The sequence below is a fragment of the Diabrotica undecimpunctata genome, chromosome 7 (assembly GCF_040954645.1).
Source record: "Diabrotica undecimpunctata isolate CICGRU chromosome 7, icDiaUnde3, whole genome shotgun sequence".
NCBI classification, from domain to species: domain Eukaryota; kingdom Metazoa; phylum Arthropoda; class Insecta; order Coleoptera; family Chrysomelidae; genus Diabrotica; species Diabrotica undecimpunctata.
The window spans coordinates 39,553,292-39,577,096 of record NC_092809.1 but is presented as its reverse complement, the minus strand read 5'-3'; the positions used below and the strand labels follow the sequence as shown (position 1 = coordinate 39,577,096).

Here is a 23,805-nt window from a genome sequence, read left to right as displayed (position 1 = left end):
CTTGCATCATCGCAAAGGCATATTGATCTGGAGACAAGGCTATTAATGACTGAATTAATTTGTGAAGGTGGATGATGAGAGTTGGCATGCAAGTAATGATTGGTGTGGGTGGGTTTTCGATAAACAGAGAGATAAAAACTTTGGGATTGGTTTTTCTTTATGATAACGTCGAGAAACGGTAGAGATCGTCTTTTCGAAAGACTCTTGAGTTTAATATTAATTATTGTAATAATATTAATCTTAGCTTTAGGTTTAATATATATATATATATATATATATATATATATATATATATATATATATATATTGTATATATATATATATATATATATATATATATATATATATATTGTATATATATTGTACCTGGCTAGTTCAAAAGTAAAACACATTTCCCCGAGCTGAAGACCACACAGCAAATTCTAACCAAAATTTATCTTTCCGTACTTCAAATAAATAATAAATTTTGATTACATTTTGCGTATTTTTTCTGATTATGTGGTCACAGAAAGATTTTACTCAATATTTGATATTTGTAATTTTTATAAAATGATAAGTCGTAATGTAATATTTTTACATTACAACTACAGTTTTTACATAAAGTTGATTTTAGTGTTGTTAACTTTTGTCATCATTGTTATTTTCATCTTGTTCAAAACTTTTCAGTTTTGAATAAGTCAGTCACAATAAATCAGTCACAATAAAGTGGTTTCTTGTTATTCAGAAAATATGATAATGACATTGTCCAAGAGATTACATCTCAGAGATTAAGATGGGCACGACAGGTATAGTTTATTTCACGAAAAATGGTTGAGTGCTTAATGATTGCAATAAAACCCGACCGCAAGTACCCCAGCTTAGTCAACATTAGTTGAGCAGGTAAGTATTCAGGTGAAATTGAAGCTACTGTGGAGTGTCGTTATCTTGTTTGTATAATAAATTCCTGGTAATATAAAAACGATTAATTAAAAAATCGTATAAAATTATAAAAACGATTAGAATACATTTTATTTCATAAAGTTGTAAACATTTTAACAGTGAGCTTCACTATCAATGGTTGATCTTTTAATGACCACAATAAATTTGTTGATCGTTAAGTATTTCCTGGAATAATTATACAGGTTCCCTCTATTCTGTATAATTTGTAAAATTATATAAAACCGATGAGATATTTTTAAATATAAGGAAGCGTAAGGATGCCGGTTCTACCAAATGTATTGACGAAGTTGTTTTACACAATGTACGAAGAGCAACGGATACCTACATTAGATGCTTTAAAACAACGACTAATGATGATACACAAATAAACTGTAGCCGCATTAGTCTTTGGAGGATTTTGTCTAAAATGGGCTTCAGATATCGTACAATTGACAAAAGGCAAGTGCTTATGGAGTCCTATCGTTTACAAAAGTGGCGTACTGAATATATAACTTTCATAAGAAAGTACCGTACAGAAGATCGATCAATAATTTATCTGGACGAGACATGGTTTGACACTCATGAAACACCATCCAAAGGATGGTCCGATTCTTCCAACAGGTGTCAAACAAAAGCTCCATCAAACAAAGGGAAAAGAATAACAATTTTACATGCAGGATCAGAAAATGGTTAGGTCCCAAATGCCTTATGGCTTTCTGCAAAGAACATTAAAGACTCCTGCGTGAACTACCATGAGGATACAACGGCGGAGCTTTTTTAGCAATGGTTTAAGAATTTTCTTATACCTAACCTTCCTCAAAATAGTGTGATAGTAATGGATAATGCAAGTTACCACAGTCGTCAATTACATAAGTCTCCAAGTGCAAATAACACGAAAATTGAAATTCAAAACTACCTGTTAGAAAACGATATATATTTTGAAGAAAGTTATTTAAAAAATGAACTGTTAGAAGTGTTAAAACCATTTTCTATTAAAAAAGTATATGTTTGTGACGCATTGGCCGAGGACATGGGATATACAATGTTGCGGCTTCCGCCCTACTATTGTTTATTTAATCCCATAGAGCATATGTGGCACCAACTAAAGTCAAATGTTAGGTCACAAAATGTTTCTCCGGCTTTAAGTGGTAGTGTAGTCGAATTAATAAGGAAATGTGTTGATGATATCTCCCCAGAAAGTTGGAAAAATTCAGTACGCCATGTAATGAACGTAGAAAGTTCATATGTTACTTTGAATCACATAATTAAACCAATTGTTATTAATCTTGAAGAGGATAGCGACAGCGAAACAGAATTAGGTATTTAGGAATTCATAAATATATTTTGGTTATTTTGGGTATTTTTTTTTTGTAAATATTAACTTGTATATATTTTCTATATTTTTTTTCAATTCATCTATTTTTTGTACATTATGTATTCATTTGTATGTATATACTGTAAATAGAACTATTATTACTGTACATTTTTAACGATATCTGATTAGGAAGAGCAAAAACTTTTAAACACACAAAAAAACTACTTTTTCATGTTAAAAATTGTTCAATTATCAAGTATATTCACTTGAACAACCTGAAAATACCATATGAAATAATTTAATAAATTTTTATAATCGTGTATTACACAGCTATCAATGAAATATATTAAATAACAAACTTTCTGAAGTGCGACCCTGTGTACTTCGGTAGTTTATTGAGAGACTCTTGTATACACAATAGGATCAACTCAGGTAACCATTAAGCACTCAACCATTTTTCGTGAAACAAACTATACATAGACTCAAAATTTTGTAAAACTGGTTTGAATGGAGGTCTTTACTGAAAAAAGATCAAGAGAGACAAAATCCACCCAGATCTCCAAAAAATGAATATTCCACTGGACAACAGCTTGATGGAAGACCGAGCTTTTTGGAAAAAGTTGTACAGTCAGTCAACACCCACTCAGGATGATGATAAGTTGATAATTCCCAACGTACTGTTATAAATATCAATCTTAAAATGATTTAAAATTGTTTTGTCATAATGTCAAATGTTAAAATATTATCATTAAACCTTTACAGTTATGTATTTCCATATCGAGTATAAATTCAATGTATCCGCAACTTCTTGTTCAAATTTCAACCACTATTTTCTGCAAAATAACAATCTTTTCCACAGAATTATTAGTTTCCATGACATTACAACAACATTTTAAAAAATTACCGTTTATCCTGACGGAAGCAGACGGAACTGAATGCGTTGGCATAAACGCAAAATAAAGCGCAAACTATCAGGTAAATATTTTCCTGTACATAATTTCCTAGACATTTTTGACTGCAATTTGTCGATATCATCAGTTGTTGAGGTGTCTGAGAAATGTTGTTTGTCTGCGTTATCATTTTAATGGCTTCTGTACTGGTAGTGGTCGGTTGAGTTGTTGAAACGGTCGTTGTAGAAATCGATGTGTTTAACATCAATATTGGTAAATGTGTTAATTTTGGCAGATCTGTTTTATAATCTATTACAGAGAAGTTTTGAATTTGAGGATAATAGCCGTCAGCTTCCACCTAAAAATATTAACAATATTTTAGTTTTATTTGTTATTCAGCAATGTATGATGTGATGATTGCCTCATTATACATTAAAAAGGAAAATTATCTCTTCTAGTTTGATCCTGTCCATAGTATATATAAAAAAATAACGTAAACGATAAACAATAAACAGGAATAAACCCAGAACGACCCCAAATAACTAAAAAGCAATAAAGAAGAGGAACCAAATACAATAACGAACAAGGGATAAATGGGGACAAAAATTTGGAATCACAAAATACAAAAACAAATAAGAATGAAAAGAGGGACAACAAAATAAAAATACTGGGAATAACTGAAACTTAGAAAATACACAAAGGATATTGGCTGTTTTGGTCAGGAGGAGATACAAAGGAGAGAGCAAAAAATGAGTGGGACTGATAATTTCACCAAATACGTTAAAAGATATTGCAGAAGAAAATTATATCTACGAAGAATACTAATAGTGAAAATAAAATTAATGAAATACCAAATAATATGGTTCGTAATAATAGCTTACGGCGAAAACGAAGACGCAAGAAGAGAAGAGAAAAACAAATTTGTTGAAGAGCTACATTACACATATTAGAGCTATATATTAGGGATTGATAATGCGAAAGAGAATATAATTATCATGGGTTACTTAAATGGAAGAGTTGGAAATAATACCAAAGAACTAGCGGAATGCATGGGAAAGGAAAGCTAAGAGATAGTAAAAAAACGTAGAAAGAATGAAAGAAATATGTAGAAAAATAGACTGGTCATAGCAAACACGAAACTTAAACATAAAGACATACATAAAGATACAAGAGCAGCAGAAAACAGAAAGGAAAAATCAACAATAGTCTATTTTCTGGTCAGCGCTAATAAATGGAATGGAGCACAAGACACGAAGGTAAAAAAAAAGAGGAGCAGAGATTGGGAGCGACCACTACTTGGTAATACTGAGACTGAAAACAATAGAAGAAAAAAATAAGGAAAGAAAAGAAGAAACGGTAGTGAATAAATAAAAAGCTATAAACTAAAAGGAGACACATACAGAAAATATGCCAGGAAAAACTAGATAATATGTTTAAAGATTGAGAAAGGAATACAACTATAGAAGAAAAATAGAAAAATATAAAAATAAGCTTAATAATAGCAGCGGAAGAAACACGTGGTGAAGTTACACATGTGAAGAAACACGTGATGAAGCTTACCAAGAAATACGAAAGGAAGTTTAATATAGCAGTCAAAGAAACCAAAGAGGGGTCATGGGAGGAATTTGAGCAGAAAATGCCATGAAACAACAGGGAAAATCAAAAAATCTTTTATGGTATGCTAAAACAACTAAGACAAAAGAAGGTACAGATTGTTGCATTCTAAACATACGATGACCCCTATATAACAATTAAGACCATCAGAAAGTGAGGTGAATGTCTACTTTCAATCTAGAATTCGCTGGTGTCTCTCTTTCGCTTTGGGTATGTATATTACCATAGAAAATAAAAGGAAGAGGATTACATGAAACTCCATTTAAAAAGTAAAATCAATAAAAAAATTATATATACAATGAATAATATTTACAAATTAAAATATGTCCGATAAAAAAAAAAAAAAACAACCGCTCGTCTACAAAAACATAACATGAGTAGGTATGCTAAAATATAATACGGCAAGAAAGGCTAGTCGCAATGTCTGTCAATATTATATATATATATATATATATATATATATATATATATATATATATATATATATATATATATATATATATATATATATATATATATATATATATATTTCAGTTCAGCACAGAAAAACATGAATTTGTAGCGAATGAACGTATTTAAATATAACACAAACAAAATGTATATACCAGTAAACTCGATAAAGTAGCAAATAGTTTTGGTAACAAATTGTGTAGGTTGTCCTTCTCCTCCTTATTCCATGAGCCCTTGTAAGGGCGTGGTGACACTTTAAATATTAGTTTGCTGTCTCCATTGGCCGCAATCCTGTGCCATATGGAGGCTCCATGTAGGGAATTTCCCACGAGAGTCTTCATTTGGTCTACCCATCGTGTTGGAGATCTTCCTCTTAGTCTTCAGCATTCTACCATTATTTCTACTACCAATAGCTCCATGGTCCCCGTTCTTCTAGCTATGTGGCCAAAGTAAATTAGATATTCCAGAATTGACAGGTTGGTTCTATATTCTGTCCAGGACACGCTAGAATTCTTCTACAGACCCATATTTCGAAGGCGTCGATCCTATTCCTATTGATTTTTTTTTGAGAGGAGTCATGTTTCAGCTGCGCATGTAGCAATGGGAAAAATAAGGGCATTGACCAAACTGAGCTTAGTATTGCTTGTTATTGTTCGTTATTTCCATATTTTAATCAGTTTAGCTGTTGCGGTTGGGGCCATTGCTAGTCTACGCTTGATTTCTGAGGAGAAATCGCCATTGTTGGTTATCAGGGAGCATAAGTATACAAATCTGTCTACCACTTGGTCTTTGTGCGGTAGATTATCATTTGTTCTGTCTACGATAATTATTTTTGTTTTTTCGCTGTTAATCTGAAGTCCGAATTCTTCGCTTATCCGGCTTAGCCATTAATGATGGTAATCATTTTGACTTCAATCGCTGCTAGTGTAAGCGTGTCATCTGCGTATCGCAGTTTGCTGATTTTTGTGTACGTTGTGCTTTACCCCAATAGAATGATAGCACCCGCTATCGAAAACGATGTCTTCTTCGACTAAACCAACCACAAAAGTATTGATGATGGCGGAGCGGCCTTCACCCCTAACCAAGACACGATTGTCTTATTAGGCCGATGGAACTACTCTCTGCTTCACTGGCTGCAAAACGTCGGTTAGTTCAAGAGTTGTTTTTCCAAGTTGACGCTACGTGTGAGCGATAATTATCCAAGCGATCTGCACTTTTAATGAAAGTCACTTATTTTCCTATGCTTCTTTGTTGACTACAACGTATGAAAAAACAGTCTTTTGTTTGCAACATTGTAATAACCACCGCTTATTGTTTCATAGTGTCTGTGGTTTTGTAAAAAAATAATGGAGAGATAAAATTATAATAACTAAAATGAAAAAAGACATAAACGAAGAGCAAGATACGGAATCCATAAAAAGAGAATAATTAGAGAAGGCAATAGAGATGGTTAAACTAGGTGAAACAACGGGCAAGAATAACATCACCCCAGAAATGATTAAACACATAGCAAGAGAAGAAACAGATTGTCTATAGGAATTAATGAACGACATAATGAACAAAGTGAAAATACCACAGGCCAAGAAAACAGACACTACCAGAAAACTGTACCAACTATCGAGGCATAACCAGACCACGTATACCAGGAAAGTATTTGCAATAATAGTAGAGAAAAGAATAAGAATAAATATAATACATTCAAAATTGGAAGACACGCAAGGTGGATTTAGAAAGAATAGAAGCACACAAGGCTTCATATTCACATAAGACAAATTTGTGAGAAGACAATAAATAAGAACATGGAAAACATTACGAGAAAGTGGAGTGAATGGTGGAGTGAGTGAATGGAGAAACCCAGGACGACGCAAAATATCCTGGCTAAGAAATTTGAGAGAGTGGTTCGGTTGCAGCTCATTAGAATTATTCAGAAGCGCGGCCAATAAAATTAAGATAGCGATGATTTCCAACCTCCGATAGGAGAAGGAACCTGAAGAAGAAGGAGTGAATATTAACACAATAGAAATTATAAAATATAGGTATAGAAATAATAGAAACATAGGAAAATAAGCAATAATGAATTCAAGAACTTCACAACACACCAAGATGTCAAGCAAGGATGCGTGCTAAGCCCTCTACTCTTCTTAGTACTGCTAAATGAAGCACAGAAAAAAGCCAAGACAAGATGAGAAAACTACCACTAGGATACTGGAAAATTAAACAAACACAATTATACGAACTACTATTCGCGGACGAAGTGGCCTTAATAGCGAATAACACCGAAATTCTATAGTAGACTCTGGAAATATTAAATTAAGAACTGTTAAAGTTAAAAATGAAAAACGCAGATAAAACAAAAAAATCGTAATACTCCAGTCGTCAGAGACGAAAATGCCACTGAACCTCTAAAAATTATACGAACAAGCTAAATTTTGCTGAGAATGTCAATTTAGCAACCTCCAAAATTATGCAAAAAAGTTTACCACTTTTACCTTCGATTTCCTCTTAAAACCCTCATGGGGGAAAAACGGTTTACGAAGAATCTATAGTAGAAACAAAAATGTTTCAAATAAAAAATGTAGCTAAGATAATTTTGATTTATGGTAATAAACATTTTGAAAAATGTTTATTACCATTTTTTGTGTAGAATTTTGTGTAGAAAAGCTTGAAGCAACCGGGGATTTTGAATATCAGTTAAGCGCACTAACTCAATTTTAAATGAAATTTGTATTAACTCCACAGTAAAAATTCGATATTTTTTGACCAGTTTCAGATCGACAAAAATCACAAATGCGTTTTAAAGGAAAAGAGTGTAGCTTTCGTATGTAAGTTTTGTATTTTGTCGCAAATGAAGTCAGTTTTTATAAAGGTATTAAATAAATAGACGTTCCGCGATTTTTGCCATTATTTATGATTCCCATGAGATCAATAAAATTTATCACTTTCATTGACAGGTCACTATGGAATTTTTAGTTTTAGAGCCTAATCTTTAAAACCTATAGCATAAAATTTCAGTTTTGAGTTTTGACAATAAATGTGAGGCTTTTAAACTATGAGTAAAAAACGCTGAATTTAAACTTTTGCTTTACAAAGGATCTAAACTATGTAAAACTGCTTTTTTTAATTATAAAAGTACGTTTCTTGAAACAAACTATAAAACTTCAGCTACAAATTACATCTAAGCCGTTTTCGTGGAGGCATTTCCGGTGACGTGCGATTGTAACGTAAATGTTTAAATTCCCTCGTTTCCCTGTTTACCCTCGAGTTGATACAAATTTTATTTAAAATTGATTTCCCGCGCGTAACTGACATTAAAAATCGTAGGTCTCTTCAAGTATTGTTTCTGAGAGAACGGTTTATTCTACACAAACAGTGTTAATAAATATTTTTGTTCAAAATTCTCTCAGCTACATTTTTTATTTAAAACATTTTTTTGTACGGCGTACAGATTCTTGGTAAATCGATTTTTCCCGTTGTTTCCCCCCTACATGGGGGGTTTTAGGGGAAAGTTAGAGGGTAAAAGTGGTAAATGGTTTTACATATTTTTAGGGTCCCAAACTTGACATTCTCAGCAAAGTTCAGCTTGTTCGTATGATTTTTAAAGGTCTAATCTCTGACGTCTTAACTATAATAGCTGGGACGAAAAATTAACATGGTATAAGATTGAATGGGATGGAGCTAGAACCACTTCTTCTTCTTTTTAAGGTGACGTGCATTTCTGCGTAGGCGTCCACCGTACATCGTCTTGCCAGGTGAGATGTTAAATAGTCAGGATTAAATAATTCTGTTTTTAGCAGCATTGCGAAGGATTTCATAGCTGTGGATTCCTGTCCATTGTCGAATATTGCGCAGCCATGACATTTTTTCAAGTCCCAGACCTCTCCTATCCTCTATCTTCTCTTCGAGTATCAGTTGCTGAAAAGTATATCTTTCTCCTCGTAATATATATCCCAAGTATGCAGTCTTCTTACTTTTTACATAACTAAAAAGTTCCCTATCCTGTAAGCCTGCCCTTCTGAGTACTTCCTCATTTTTGACCCTGTCCGTCCATGATATTCTAAGCATTCGACGCAGGTACCACATTTCAAACACTTCAAGTTTGTATATGGAACTGGCCTTTAACGTCCATGCTTCCATTCCGTACAAGAGAACAGGCCACACGTAACACTTAAGCATCTTGTATCGGAGGTTGAAGTCCAATTTGCGATCAGTCAAAAACTTACGAAGCCTCAAAAAAAGCATTTCTGGCTTGTTCAACCCTGCTCTTTATTTCATTCTCGGGGTCCCAACCCTCGTTCAGCAAACAACCCAAGTATTTAAATTGCCTGACCTGTTCGATTTCTTCTCCAGATACATATATCTTTGCGTTGGGGTAATCATTTCTACTTATAATCATTGTTTTTGTCTTCTTGATATTTATTTTCAAACCCTGAGCTTCACTTGCAAGAGTTAGATCATTTAAAAGGCATTGAAGATCTTCGATGTTATGAGCTTCGATGTTATTTTATGGCTGTATCATCGGCATACCTGATGTTATTAATAAATATGCCGTTAACTTTAATACCCTTATTAGAGTCTGCCACTGCTTCTGCGAAGGCTTTTTCTACGTATAAATTGAACAGCATTGGAGACAGTATACAACCTTGCCTTACTCCTTTTTTAATGGAGAAATCTTCTGTTTCGTTGAAATTTTGAAGACGTACTGTTGCTGTCTGGTTCCAATACAGATTGGCGATAATTCTTATATCCTTGTCGTCCAATCCCAACTCTTGTAGGTATTTTATCATCAATTCGTGTTTTACATTATCGAATACTTTTTCATAATCGATGAAACAGACAAACAAAAATATCCTTTCATTGATCTAAACAATTCTGTATTAGTGTTTGCATACTAAAGATCGCTTCTCTTCACATTTCTTAAACAATCTAGTGTGCAGTATTCTCAGGAAAAGTTTTAAAAAGTGACTCATTAGGCTTATTAGTTGGTGGTCCTTGCAGAAGTTCGCACGTGGTGTTTTTGGTAGGGCGATAAATGTAGAGCGACGCCAATCTTTTGGAAACTGGCCCGTATCGTAAATGTCGTTAAAGAGCTTGACAATAATGTCTAGGTTTTCTTCATTAAGTAACTTGATTGTTTCTGCGTACATATCATCTGGTCCTGGGGTTTTGTTACTTTTTAATAGTTTGATAGCGTGTACAATTTCAGCTTTCAAAATACTTGGGCCATACAAATGGTCTCCCAGTTGTGGTGGTTTTTGTGTTCTGTCATCATTGAACAAATTGGCTGTGTACAATTTCCAAGTATTAAGTATATCGCTAGGGTCCGTTATTAGTTCATTTTGGTCATTATGTATACCAGTGACTTGTTTTTTCTTGAAGACACCAGCAATTTCCTTAATTTTCTTGTGAAGATTGAAGCTGTCGCCGAGTTTATATAGGTTTTCAGCCTCGGTGCAAAGTGTAGTCATCCAGATCTCCTTCGCCGCTATAATTTCTTTACGAATTTGACTGTGTATATTTTGGTACCCTACTTGGTCCTGCCTAATCTTACACTGTCTGCGTTGTTCCATCATCTCTAATATTTCTTCTGTCATCCACACATTCTTGGTAGTTGTTTTACTCTCGAGTAGAAAAGTGTTGTTCACCTCACCAAATGATTCTTTTATGGTGGTCCATGACTTAGTAACATCATCCTCAGTTGCCATATTAGAAAACCTATTGTTTATTTCCTCTGTGTACGCTTCACTTGTTTCATTGTTTTTGAGTTTTTTAATGTTTATTGATGCCTTCTGGTGTTTTCTTTTAGCTGTAGCGAGCCTCAGTTTAATATTTGCTACTAAGGGATTGTGGTCGGATCCTATGTCTGCTCCCGGTAATGCAGATACCTTAGTAATAGCATTCCTGTACCTTCTATTTATTGTCACATAATCTATTTGGTTCCTTATAATGCCCTGATGTCCGTCTAAAGGCGACTTCCATGTGTAAAGCCTTCTGGGTGGTAACTTATACCAAGTATTCGTTATGACTAGATCTTTGTCTTGGCAGTACTGTATCAATCTGTCCCCTCTGTCGTTTTTTTGACCAAGACCATATTTTCCAACTATGTGATCTACGGCTCCTTCCCCAATTTTTGCGTTAAAGTCTCCTAATACGATGTTAATTTCGTGATTCTTAGTCGCCTTTAAGGCTTCGTCTAGCTGTTGATAAAATCGCTCTAGTTCTTCTTCTGGCTTATCTGCTGTAGGGGCGTAGACTTATATAATATTTATGTTATTTATCTAGAACCACTAGATATCTTTAAATGCCTAGAAAACAGAACTAGGAAATAATCGAAAATTTGGAAAGAACCGGAAACATATTTAATGCAACGAAAACAATATTTCATCGATAACATCAATGAAGGCACGAGAAATATGGGAATACGTCGTTGGCAGAGAAAGGTAATAGATAGAGATGACTGGAGAGAAATAAAGAGGCTAGGACCCACGTAGGGTTGTAAAGCCAGAATGATGATAAAACAATATTTCTCGGAAAAAGAGAGATACCAAAGAAGATAAAAACGGTAGTCGTTAAAACAGTAGTAAGGCCTACAATTATATACAGTAGCGAGGCCTGGACACTAACAGAGAGAGAACTAAAAATCAAGAATAAGAAATAAGATTTCAGAGAAAAATAGACAATAGTAAAGAATAAGCAAAATCAGAAACGGAACAATTAGACAAAACCTACAACTAGAACCCATAAATGATAAAACCGCAGAAGTTCAATTCAGATAGTAGGAGTATGTGTTTCGAATGTTAGACGAAAGGCTTAAAAAACAAGGTTTCGAAAGACGAGTGCAAGGAAAAACAGAAGAGGAAGACCCAGAGCTAAATTGATAGAGGGGGTCAGGAAGAAAGTTCTGAAGAGAATTAGTATGTGAAGAAGTACTTCGTCAAGCTTAGGACTAAGTTAGTAGGTAAGTGTGATTCTCATAATTTTAGAATCAAACTGTAGGGAGATTTAGAATCACCTACTTAATAAATACTGTAACGGGTTTTATAGAAACTGCTTCTAAGTGTTATCGAATATTAAGAAATGCCTTAAAAGAGTCATATTTAATATAAAATAACAAATATTACTACGTACCTGAATTTGATAATCACCTGGCAGCAAAATGCGCCAAAATTCTCCAGTTTTTTTGTAATTCCTGAATTCCATATCTCTACCAACTATTTTCATCGTAGCTTCTATTGGTTTTCTGGTATATAGGTCCAAAACTTGTCCTGTTACGCCTCTATTCGCCTGCATGCAATACTGGAGTAAAGCCTAAAAATACAGAAGCACTATAGTTTGACGTTGATACAAATACAAATATCTTTCCGTCGAAATCTTACGATATTTCACGTCTTTCATTTATGAAAATGAAAAAAAACTTGTTTTGCTGTATGTCAATTCTTGTGTTCGAAACTTTTTCACTGCTTTTGCCATAGTCTTCATTGGTGATGTCAAGAATTTACGTAAGATTCACGTGTAAGATTTGGGCATGTCAGTTATGTTCTTGTCGCCCATGTGGGTAATTCACGACGACACATACGTCGATGTAATGGATTTACGCGGCCCAAATAATTTTACAACATATTTCTACTAAAACCCATACAAATTAAAGGATACTACTCATACAAAATATTGTTTTTTTAATTGACATTATTTTTCATGGAAAAAATCAAAATTTAAAATGATCAAAAAATATAAGTACACCCGGTAACACCATTTAAATGGTTTCAGAGCAAAATGACACTGGCTTAACCCTTTTCTGTACCCTGTTTCTTGCTGCTTAAAACGGTTAATAGTGGGTCAGAATTTAAAAGAACCCAGCTACATATATCTAGGTTGCATTCCTCCCCAAAAGAACTTCATGCATAAATTTTTCGGTATAATAAAAAATGCAGTGTAAGAGCAGTAATCTTTATTTAATCCTGCCTGTACGCATCTCTGTATCTCCCTGCACGAGTTGAAGAGTTTCTGTAATGTCTGTTCGGCGTGAACGATAACTTCACTATCAAGCAAAGAACGTATTCCTTTTGTTTTTTTGTTCTTTTCGTCCTTTCGCTGGAGTCTTCAAATGATTTAGAAGGCCAACCTGATCGCATTTGTTTGTTTTCTACCAGTTTAAATATTCCGTCCAACTAATCTTTATTTGTTTGTAGAAATATTTTTTTTTTCGGTGGACCTTTAACCACTTCTCTTTCATCGCTGTTTTAAACTATCAAAATATTTGCTTTAAACTTGTTAAATTATCAGGTATGTCGCTATAACAGGTCAGTAAGCAAATTTCCAAATATTTTAGTTTGACATCTAGATTAGGCAAATATTGTTGCTTTATTTGATCGTTAAGATATTTACGGGTCACTATTAAAATATGTTGTAGCTAAAACTAAGAAAATAGTAACTTGTTATAATTAAAAGACTTAAATAATTTTCTATTTGTGACGTCATCCAATATAGCAAAATTAACAAAAACTCCTATATTTTGGGTATCCACAGCTAACTTCTACGTCATTAATTAGTCAAATATATACGGTATACTCATCGAGCAAGAAAACAGTCTTGTCTTTTTGCTCGATGGGTATACTATACAATCAACAGTGTTTCCCGAGATGAGGCGAGAATATAACTAAGTGCCTGACAAACATAAAAATTAAATAGAAATGTCACTACAAAACAGCTTGCTTTCGATTTTCTAAAAATAATATAAAATAACAGTAAACATTCTTTAAATATTTCAAGAAATATTGATTATGACCTGAATTATTCGATTCCATCAGAATCACTTTAAAAATAAGGTGAAAATATCACAATTTTTAAAAAATTGACTACTAAGCTTAGAGAAAAAAAATGTCAATTTAGAACATTCAATTCAACATGCCTGTCCACATATAGTGCCTTTCAGTCTATTTACGATGGATAAAAATGACGCTATTTTGCTAGCAGGATTAATGACCCTATCTTACCCGGATACTGCATTTTACACCGCCCCCGCAGCCAAGTATCACGTGGTATTAGCTTCCTCATTAAATATGGAATTCCTTTCTCTCCTCACACCATCCCTCCTCATGTTATCCTAAATGATGAAGACTTGCTCAACTGCTCAACCCTTATCCGAAACATTGCTTGGTTATGTCTCCAGCCTGAATAAGGCAATCATACTTGGAGACTTTAATGCCAGGAACATACAATTTGGCGACACGGCTACAAACCGTGCAGGCAATGAACTTTTGGATCTGCTCCTTAACCTCCCCCTACATCGTATCCGTAACCGTGAGCCGAATTTTATTGGTCCCCAGGGCGTGTCATCCGTTGATCACGATGTGATCGACTTATTGGATGACGAATGCTTTTTGGGTGACTCGATCACGTCGATTCACCTACCCCTGCTGGTTAAAGAACAGATATTTAACCCCTTACCTCCCAACCCTCCCAAAAGAATAAGAGACTACAAACACGTCAACTCACTACTATTCAGAACCTACCTATCTATTAATACTCCGAGTTAGGCAATTTAACACAGCCCGATGATATCGTCCAAGGTATCACGGTTATTACCGAACTGATAAACCAAGCAATTGAGTTATCAGTCCCCAACAGGATTATCAACCCTAGTAAACCACCGCGTTTCAACGCACCCGCAACCCCCTGGTCAAAACAGAATATAACCGCCTGTCTGCAGTAATCAAACTGCAGATTAACAATCTGCAAGCCAGACAATGGATTGCAGCTACCTCCAGTCTTGATTATCGCGACGGCGGCGCATTCTGGCACAAACTCAAATGCCTAACGAAACAGAAAACCAATAACCCTTCTCACCTTGTGGTGAACAACGAAATCGTAAATTCAAATTAACAGAAGACTGACGCCTTCAAAACCCATCTACAAAACACCCTAATCTCTCCCAACGATCCTAGATTTGACCTCGCCTTCCGTACAAGGATCGATAGAGACATGACACGACAGCTCGGCGCCCCTTCGACCCACACGCACCTCATGATTATCCTATCATGTCGCCTGTGGATCAACAAACCTTCAATAATTTTTATAATCAATGCCATCCTCAAACTTGGCTACTTTCCACGGAGATGGAGCTCGAATCGAGCTAATACGAGCTTGTTCTAGACAGGGGGGATCGGTTTTCTGTGGTTTCCCGATCCCATTGCACAACGATATTGCAGAGAATTCAGCCACAGCTGCCCTCTCGCGTCGCGTTTCATACAGTTATTAATTTACCAATTTGTAAATTCACATAATTTCACATAATATATACTAATTATATTTTTTAGATCTAAATTCTGAAAAGAACCGTTTCACCATTACCTTTTGCCTCTGATTGTTCAGGCCATAAAAAAAAATAAATAAAAAAACGAGTGGAAAACACAAAAGGGTTATAAACGACGCGAATTTCTCAAGAAGTTAGGAAAAGAGTTAGTTGCTGCTGAAACAAGTGCAAATGAACCTTCTACATCATGCTACGTCATGCGCAAAAACCTGGAGAATTGAAAAGTGGTAGATGTTGGAAATGCCCCAGAAATTTGGACAGAAAATATTTCCAGAGATGTCAGAATGCAATTGATTTGTTAGTAAGGACCATCACATAACTACTTGCCTTGAATATCCAACAAACAATTTGTAAAACTATTAATTCTTTAAAAAAAATTAATGGAAAAATCCCAGTAGTTGGCTGTATACCATAGTTAAAAAACTTATACAGAAGTAAAAAACTTCGTATTACTATCGTATAAAAAAAAAATTGTATATTGGTATATTTTTGAAGCATGATCATGCAAAGCTTTAAACCTGATAAGATTGATAAGTTTATTTTTTAATCTATTTAATTTAATTGAATTAGCAGAATCTATCTTGTCATGTACATCTGTCAAAAATTATTAATATTAATGAATCCAAAAATATCGAGCAGAGTCATACATTATCTTAAGCTTACAGTTGATATAATTAAGCTTACTATAATGTGCACATATCTCATTCTTCAAAAGTATTGTCTGCAGTGAAGTCCTGATGTTGGGTGATACATTTTTAGATGTCCTGACAATACTGAAGGTTGGAAAAACTTTGAATTTGAGACATTGGTGGATAAACCATATTATTATACCAATATACAAATTTTGAAGTTTTTTACTTCTGTATAAGTTTATTAATTATTCTTTATTATAATTTACTAAAAATGTTAAGTATTTTTAAACTTTTCAAATTTAATTAAAACATTTTGTGTGTACTTCTTATCAATATCTATTTTTTTACAAATTTTATTACCCTATTTGATGGAAAGCTTTGGGGTCACTATTGACCCCATTGGTATTGCGTGTCACAAAAAAATCTGGTATTATGAGGGTTGGTATCATGCATGGAATAATATAAATGCCAATTTTTACATCGCGCAATAGTAAAATAAATAAAATAATTTGTTGCTTTTTATATGGTAGTCTACTTCCTTGTGAGCATATTGATACCAACTATAAGTAGGTTCATAGTTAATAACTATATTTTATGAATTTTATAACATACTTTTCACACCAAAATGAAAGATAGTAAATATAAAAGGCATGTTAAACGCAAAGAAATCCAACACACGTGCTCGGTGAACAGTTCTGGACTGGGGATAATAAGTTTTTGTTAAGACAAATCATCATTTGTTTCTAAGACGTTTCTCGAATTTTTAACGTCACTTTTGAAATTTGACTTTTAACCGGTTAATTATTTAAAATCAACGTAAGTATGTGCAACGCGGGGGTAGGCATCTTTCACTTTAGTAGGCTGGAGTGAATATATGACTAAGTTCAGATTAAGTCCCAGTTGCATGGGGTAGTGATGGGGTATAACACGGACCTCGGCTCAGGGATACGGGTGAAAACCACAACGGCAGGCACAGTGGAGAAGAATACATTCCGTATGACGTGAATGGTGGAAGTCCGAATCCTGGATTTTAAGGACGCTATTATTTAGACCGATAGCTTCTGTCCCAGATTGAGCTTCTGTCAACAGAGTTTATACCAATAATGGACAGCTGAATATTTTCCCTACTTGTCAGATCTTTAAACAAAAATGGATTTACTAAGGCAAGTAGAACAAAAAAATTCAAAATCTCACACTGATAAAGTATCAATCAGTTCTACGGATTGTGGGTGTGACAAAAATCTGATATATTTGAGAAAACTTCTAACAGATATATACTACTGCATAACTATTTATAACAATTATCGAGCTCGTATTTAAACGGCTAGCGTGGAGCTCAAAGTGTATTAACATCGATAAACGAAAATTAAATCTCCTACGATATGCTGATCGTATTGTTCTCATAGCAGACGATTTAGGAGAAGTCATAGTTATGTTACGCAGAGGGTGCGTTTGAGGATAAACTATGCAAAACCAAAATAATGGTAAGTCTCATCCTTAATGAGCTATTATGAATCGGAATCAGAAAATCGGCCATGGAAATTGTTGAAATATAAGAGTATTTGGCTCATGAAATAAGATTAATGCGAGACAATCAGACATCTGTGTTTCTGAAAACGTAAGCTTAGCATAAGCAGCATTCAGAAAAATCGAAGATATATTCAAAACAATTATTCCAATCTATGTAAATAAAAAGCTTTTAACCATTATGTTCTACCAGTCCTCACATACGAAGCAGAAACTTAAGCATAAAATGAAGAAATCAATGCTTGAAATACACTTAAGGAAATAGAATAAGAAACTAGGAAAATCGTAGACAACGAAGAATAGAAGATATTATCGAACTTATTACAAAGCAAAACTGGGGCGGGGCCTGTTGCAAGAATGAAGCACGGCAGGTGGACAAATGTGAACGGACGACCTCAAAAGAATTGTGGCCAATTGGATAGTAGAGGCACAGAACAAAGGTGGACAGAAATATCTAAAAAAGGTCTATGTTTAACAGTGGACAAACCAAGTTGGTCTCCAAAGCTGCTGTCCCCAAATTAAATCTTAATAACAAAGCTAAGGACTTTGTATTGAAACTCTTGTCATTAAAATAAATTGTTCGTTAATTTCAAAATACGCGTAGTTTACAATAATAAAAATTGTTTATTGTTTACATTACCTAAGTTTGTTTACTTACATTTTTGTTATCTAACCAAATTCCTTCAAGTTCTCCGATATCGGGATATTTACAGCAGGAAATCTCGAATCTGACTTCCATACATCCGCGAAATATGTAATTATAATCGGTCATATCGGCTGGAACATTAAAAAAATCTTAGTAAGTAATTATGCATTTTGATAAAGAAGACTCGTATAACAAAACGTTCATGTGCTACTGCGCAGATATAAATGAATTTAGATACCATTATAGAATGAGAAAATCATTATTTAATGGAAATCGGTTATTTTAGAAAATAAACAAATTCAAACTATATTTCCACTCGTGAATACGAAAAGAACCTATGTTGAATCTGTGGATACTTCCCATAGACATATAAAAATAGACAGTGCGTTTCATCAGACAAAGCGAAGCGACCATCTTTCTTTATTCCACCAACTTTTTTGTTCGTTCCACCAATAGCCCAGTCTGGTTATACAAAAATCATCGATTTCACTGCAAAATGTTTCGCAGATATCTGAAGCTTTTAAGACATAGGTGGGGGTTACTAGATGACGAATAGATAAAAAGATACTCCTATTTTTACCTTGCGTTTTTTTTAAACAATAATTTATGGTCAGAATTTGGTTTTTTATCTATAAGTTTTTTCTCTTATAATTTAAATAAACAATATTTATACCATTTTTTTATATCAAGAATATCTTTATTGTTCCGTTTTTTCAATTAAAATTGATAAATAATTTACGGAGATATTTGCAAAAAAGCAGTTTTTTTGCACTAATTTATAAATTTAATTAATTTTTTTATTAACAAAATAAAATGTTATTAATACATTTCAACATTGAGGAATTACCGTTCTTTAAATTTGTGCGAAATTTCCCCCCGATCGGTCAAATAGTTTAAAAGTTATTCAATTTGTTTATCCCTGGGACTAATTATTTAAACCATTGAACTTGCCCTATGAATGATGCTAGACACATCTAACGAATTTCATAGGATTCTTTAAGACTTATACTATCTCAGAAGGTAAATGAATGTTGAGTTTTCATCAAAATTATTTACAAAATAAACGTTTGAAAAAGGGGTATGTTTTTTACTTATAAACAATTGTAATAACTTCTATATTTTTCAAGCTACAGACTTGTACGTACAACCATTAGATAGCTGGTAAAAAAACTCACATTTAACAAAAAAAATAAACCTTATATGAACAATAGGAACGAAGTTAGCGACAATTTTTTTGTTAATTATATCTCCAGTGTTTATAAACATTAAGAAGTAAAATTTGCACAAATTTTGAATGAAAATCTAAACTTTATATTTAATTTTATAGCTATAAAATTCATCCAATTTTTCGAAACTTAAAACCTTTCGAAACGAAGTTACTTTCGAAAGATCGACATAGAAAAGTGGAGGGGAAACTGTTTTAGCTCCTCGGTGCAAAATTTAATATTATGGTTACGGATTTATCATTCAAAAGCTTCAACAGTTCTATAGGAATTTCATCAGGTCCATTTGCTTTTCCATTTTTAGCGTTTCTTATAGCGTATTCTACTTCTTCTTTTAATATGTCTGGCCCAGTTGCATTGATTATCTGAGTTAAGTTGTTTCTATCGTCTTGAAATAATTCATTCAGGTATTCTGTCCATCTTTTTATTTCCATCTTTGTCTTTAAGTTTACCTATTTGGCATTTCTTTATGCTTCCTTTTATCTCTTTTACTTTTTTGTGCATATTGAACGCATCGTACTTTTTCTCATAGGTTTCCATTTCTTCACATTGTTTTTTAATCCACTCCTCTTTGGCTTCTTTTATTCTCTTTTTTATGTGTTTATTTATTTCTTTGTGTTTGTCTTGGTAATTCTTCATCTTTCTTCTTTGTTCCATCAAGTCTAGTATATCTTGTGTCATCCACCCCTTATTCTTTGTTGTTGTTTTTGTAAGATGTTTCTTTCCTGCTGTTGTATAGCTGTATTTATATACTTTAATTTTTGGTTAACGTTGTTTGTATCGTTAATTTGTTGCTGCACTGAACGGAGGTTTTCATTTATTTCTTCTCCTGTTTCTTGTCGTATATTTTTGTTTCTAAGTTTATTTAAATCTAGTGCCTTTCTGTGTGGTCTTCTAATCTTTTTTGGTCTCACCTCTATCACAGTAACTACCGGGTTATGATCTGAGCCTATATCAGCTCCTGGGTACGTCTTAGTACATTTAACAGCATTATGATACCTCCTTGCTATCATAATGTAGCCTATTTGATTTCTCACTATTTTTTCTTTGGTATGTTGTGGAGATGTCCATGTATATAACCGTCGAGGAGGTAATTTAAAAAAGGTATTTGTTATTACGAAGTCTTCACTTTGGCAAAATTGAATCAATCGATCACCTCTGTCATTTCTGTTTCCAAGCCCATATTTTCCTACTTGTTCTCCTACCTTACCTTGACCCACCTTGGCATTAAGATCGCCCATTAATATGTTAATGTATGGAAAGACTGACTTAATAAGTGAAGATAAACAACCTGCAACAAAAAGGTTCAGACCTGACAGTAAAGTCGAATAAATGAACCAAATTTTAACTTTTAAACCAATGTATGTAAAGAAAATAAAAAAAGTAAAGTTCAATAAACATTGCAAAATTTAATAAGGCAAGTGATGAAAAAATCGACTTATTTTATCAAAGCAGTAAGGCAGATTATATTAATATTCTATATCATATTTGTAAGAAAAATAGAATAAAAATCAATATTGTTAATTATAAAAATACAAACAGTTATAATTAATATAAGGAATATAATAATATAATGTGTAAAAAATTACCCAAAATTTAATTTATAAAATATATTATTTTATAAATTAATATTACATCATTGATATAAAATGAAAAAACATATGTTGATTTTCCGGGATTTTCCGAGATTTATGGGGGGTGAAAATTATGTCATCATTATTAATACTGCGACAGACTATTCGAGCAAATTAAAAAAAAAGGAAGTATTTAGGGTGAATTTCAAATGGACTCAATTTTTCCGAGTTTTCCCATATTTTCCGGCCAGTGAAAACTATGTAGTTATTCATATTTCGACGAGCTACCCCAGAATAAAAAAAAAGAGGCTTGCAGCTGCAAAGGAAGCCGAGATAATGTAATTTTTTTCCTACGTGTTCCAATTTGAAGTTCAGATGCCGAAAAAAAAACGGAGCTGAAACAGATATCCTCTCCACTTTCCTATGTCGATCTATCGAAAGTACCGTTGTTTCGAAAAATTAGATAAATTTTATAGCTATAAGTTTCAATATAAAGTTTAGATTTTCATTCAAAATTTGTGCAAATTTTACTTCTTATTTTGTTTATAAACAATGGAGATATGAGTTTTTTAAAAATAGTCACTAACTTCGTTCCTATTGGTCATAGAAGGTTTTTTATTTTTTAATGTGAGCTTTTTTACCAGCTATTCAATGGTTGTACGTACAAGTTTGTAGCTTGAAAAATATAGAAGTTATTACAATTGTTTATAAGTAAAAAACCCCTTTTCCAAACGTTTATTTTGTAAATAATTTCGATGAAAACTCAATATGCATTTAACTTCTGAGATAGTCTAAGTCTTAAAGAATCCTATGAAATTTGCTGAATGTGTCTAGCATCATGCATAAGGCAAGCTCAATAGTTTAAATAATTAGCCTCAGGGATAAATAAATTAAATAACTTATAAAATATTTGACTGATCGGGGGGAAATTTCGCACAAATCTAAAAGATGGTAATTCCTTGATGTTTAAATGTATTAATACCATTTTATTTTGTTAATAAAAAATTAATAAAATTTATAAATTAGTGCAAAAAAACTGCTTTTTTGCAAATATCTCTGTAAATTATTTATCAATTTTAATTAAAAAAACGGGAAAATAAAGATATTCTTGACATAAAAAAATGACATAAATATTGTTTATTTAAAATATAAGGGAAAAAATTTATAGACAAAAAATCAAATTGTGACCATAAATTATTGCTTAAAAAAAAACATAAGGTAAAACTAGGAGTATTTTTTCATCTATTCATCATCTAGTATCCCCCACCTAGGTCTTAAAAGCTTCAGATATCTGCGAAACATTTTTCCACCTTTTTTTTTAACCAGACTGGGCTACAACAACTGAAGTGGTTATACGCATGGACCTTGACATCAAGGAGAAGCTAGACTCAGCTATAAATTTAGGAGAAGGTAGGTAAATCTGAAATTCACAAGAATACACAACTTTAAGAAAGAACTTAGTGGACAGAAGATTATTTAATGTAAAAATTTGCTACTTACGGAATATAATTAAAAGAAAAGCAGCGCTATAGGAGATAATTGTTAAAAAGGACTCCAAAAGTTCAATTGCTATCTTCTGGGTACCATTTGAAAGATATAGCAGAATACTTCCCTCCTAAGGAAAACCACAGCATCTGCAGTACTTATAATAATGAGTAAATGGACTTCAAAGAATCTGCAACTTTTAAACAGGACGAAAATTGTTACAACAATGCGGTTAGAAACGATTTTACTTTATATCAATAAATCTGTAAATAAACTATGTTAAAAAAAGGGGCAGTAGTTTATCCTAATTTTATGCTCACTATGACAGATACTGGGAAAAAATCGTAAGTACTATTTGGAATTTCTAAGTAAAACTACGGCGTCTACTGATGTTATGTTTTTGTGCTGTTTTTTCTTAGCATAATGTTAAAGAAAAGATAATTAAAGAACAAAATAAGTTTTTGAATAATTTATTAAAACTACATATTTAATAAAAAACCACATTTATTAGACCGGATAAACCGTAACAAACAAAATTTAGTACAAAAAAAAATTAAATATAGAAAGAAATTATCTTATTAATCCTGATCTTCCTCAAGGTTTGGCCAAAATTGTAATCTATTTGAAGGCATTATGGTTTTGAGATTTTTAATAATGGTTTCTTTTTTATTTTTTGATACTCCACATGGAGATGTAAATGCCTGAGGACTGGGAAGTTTTTTATTTAAAACTTTACGTTGAAGATAATTCATTCCAAACATACTATCGGAGTTATTTGTTAACCTGTACTTTAGAGAAAATGATTTTCTGTTGGCAACAATTTCTCTATTTTCGCCAAGTAAGGACGAGGCTTAGCAAGAAAATAATAACAAAAGGTCAACTCTACGTCAATCAATCCCCTGTAGAAAGAGTGACGCACTACAACTACCTCGGCACCTTAATAAATGAAGAATGGACCAACAACCAGGAGATTTGAGCACGCATCGGAAAAGCTAGATCCGCCTTCAATCGGATGGGGGCCTTCTTCAAGAGTCACAACCTCTCTCTTGATACAAAAGTAAGAATGCTGCGATGCTACGTCTTCTCTGTCCTTTTTTATGGTGTTGAATCGTGGACCTTGAACGAAGATATGTGCAGAAAACTAGAAGCATTTGAGATGTAGTTATATCGGAGAATGCTTAAGATCCCGTGGACTGACCGAGTCACAAATGAGGAGGTCCTC

General features: G+C 33.2%; 1 protein-coding gene across 1 annotated transcript in view; it reads right to left on the bottom strand.

Moving 5' to 3' along the window:
• Positions 1-368: 368 nt before the first annotated feature.
• The window catches only part of LOC140445239 (carboxypeptidase M-like), a 59,756-nt gene continuing 36,319 nt past the window's right edge, over positions 369-23,805 (bottom strand). Inside the window, exons 5-7 of the mRNA XM_072537139.1 lie at positions 18,314-18,432; positions 12,313-12,492; positions 369-3,481 (exon numbers count right to left, since the gene is read on the bottom strand). Coding sequence (XP_072393240.1) covers positions 3,134-3,481; positions 12,313-12,492; positions 18,314-18,432 — 647 coding nt within the window. The 3' untranslated portion in view covers positions 369-3,133. The remainder of the gene's footprint in view (positions 3,482-12,312; positions 12,493-18,313; positions 18,433-23,805) is intronic.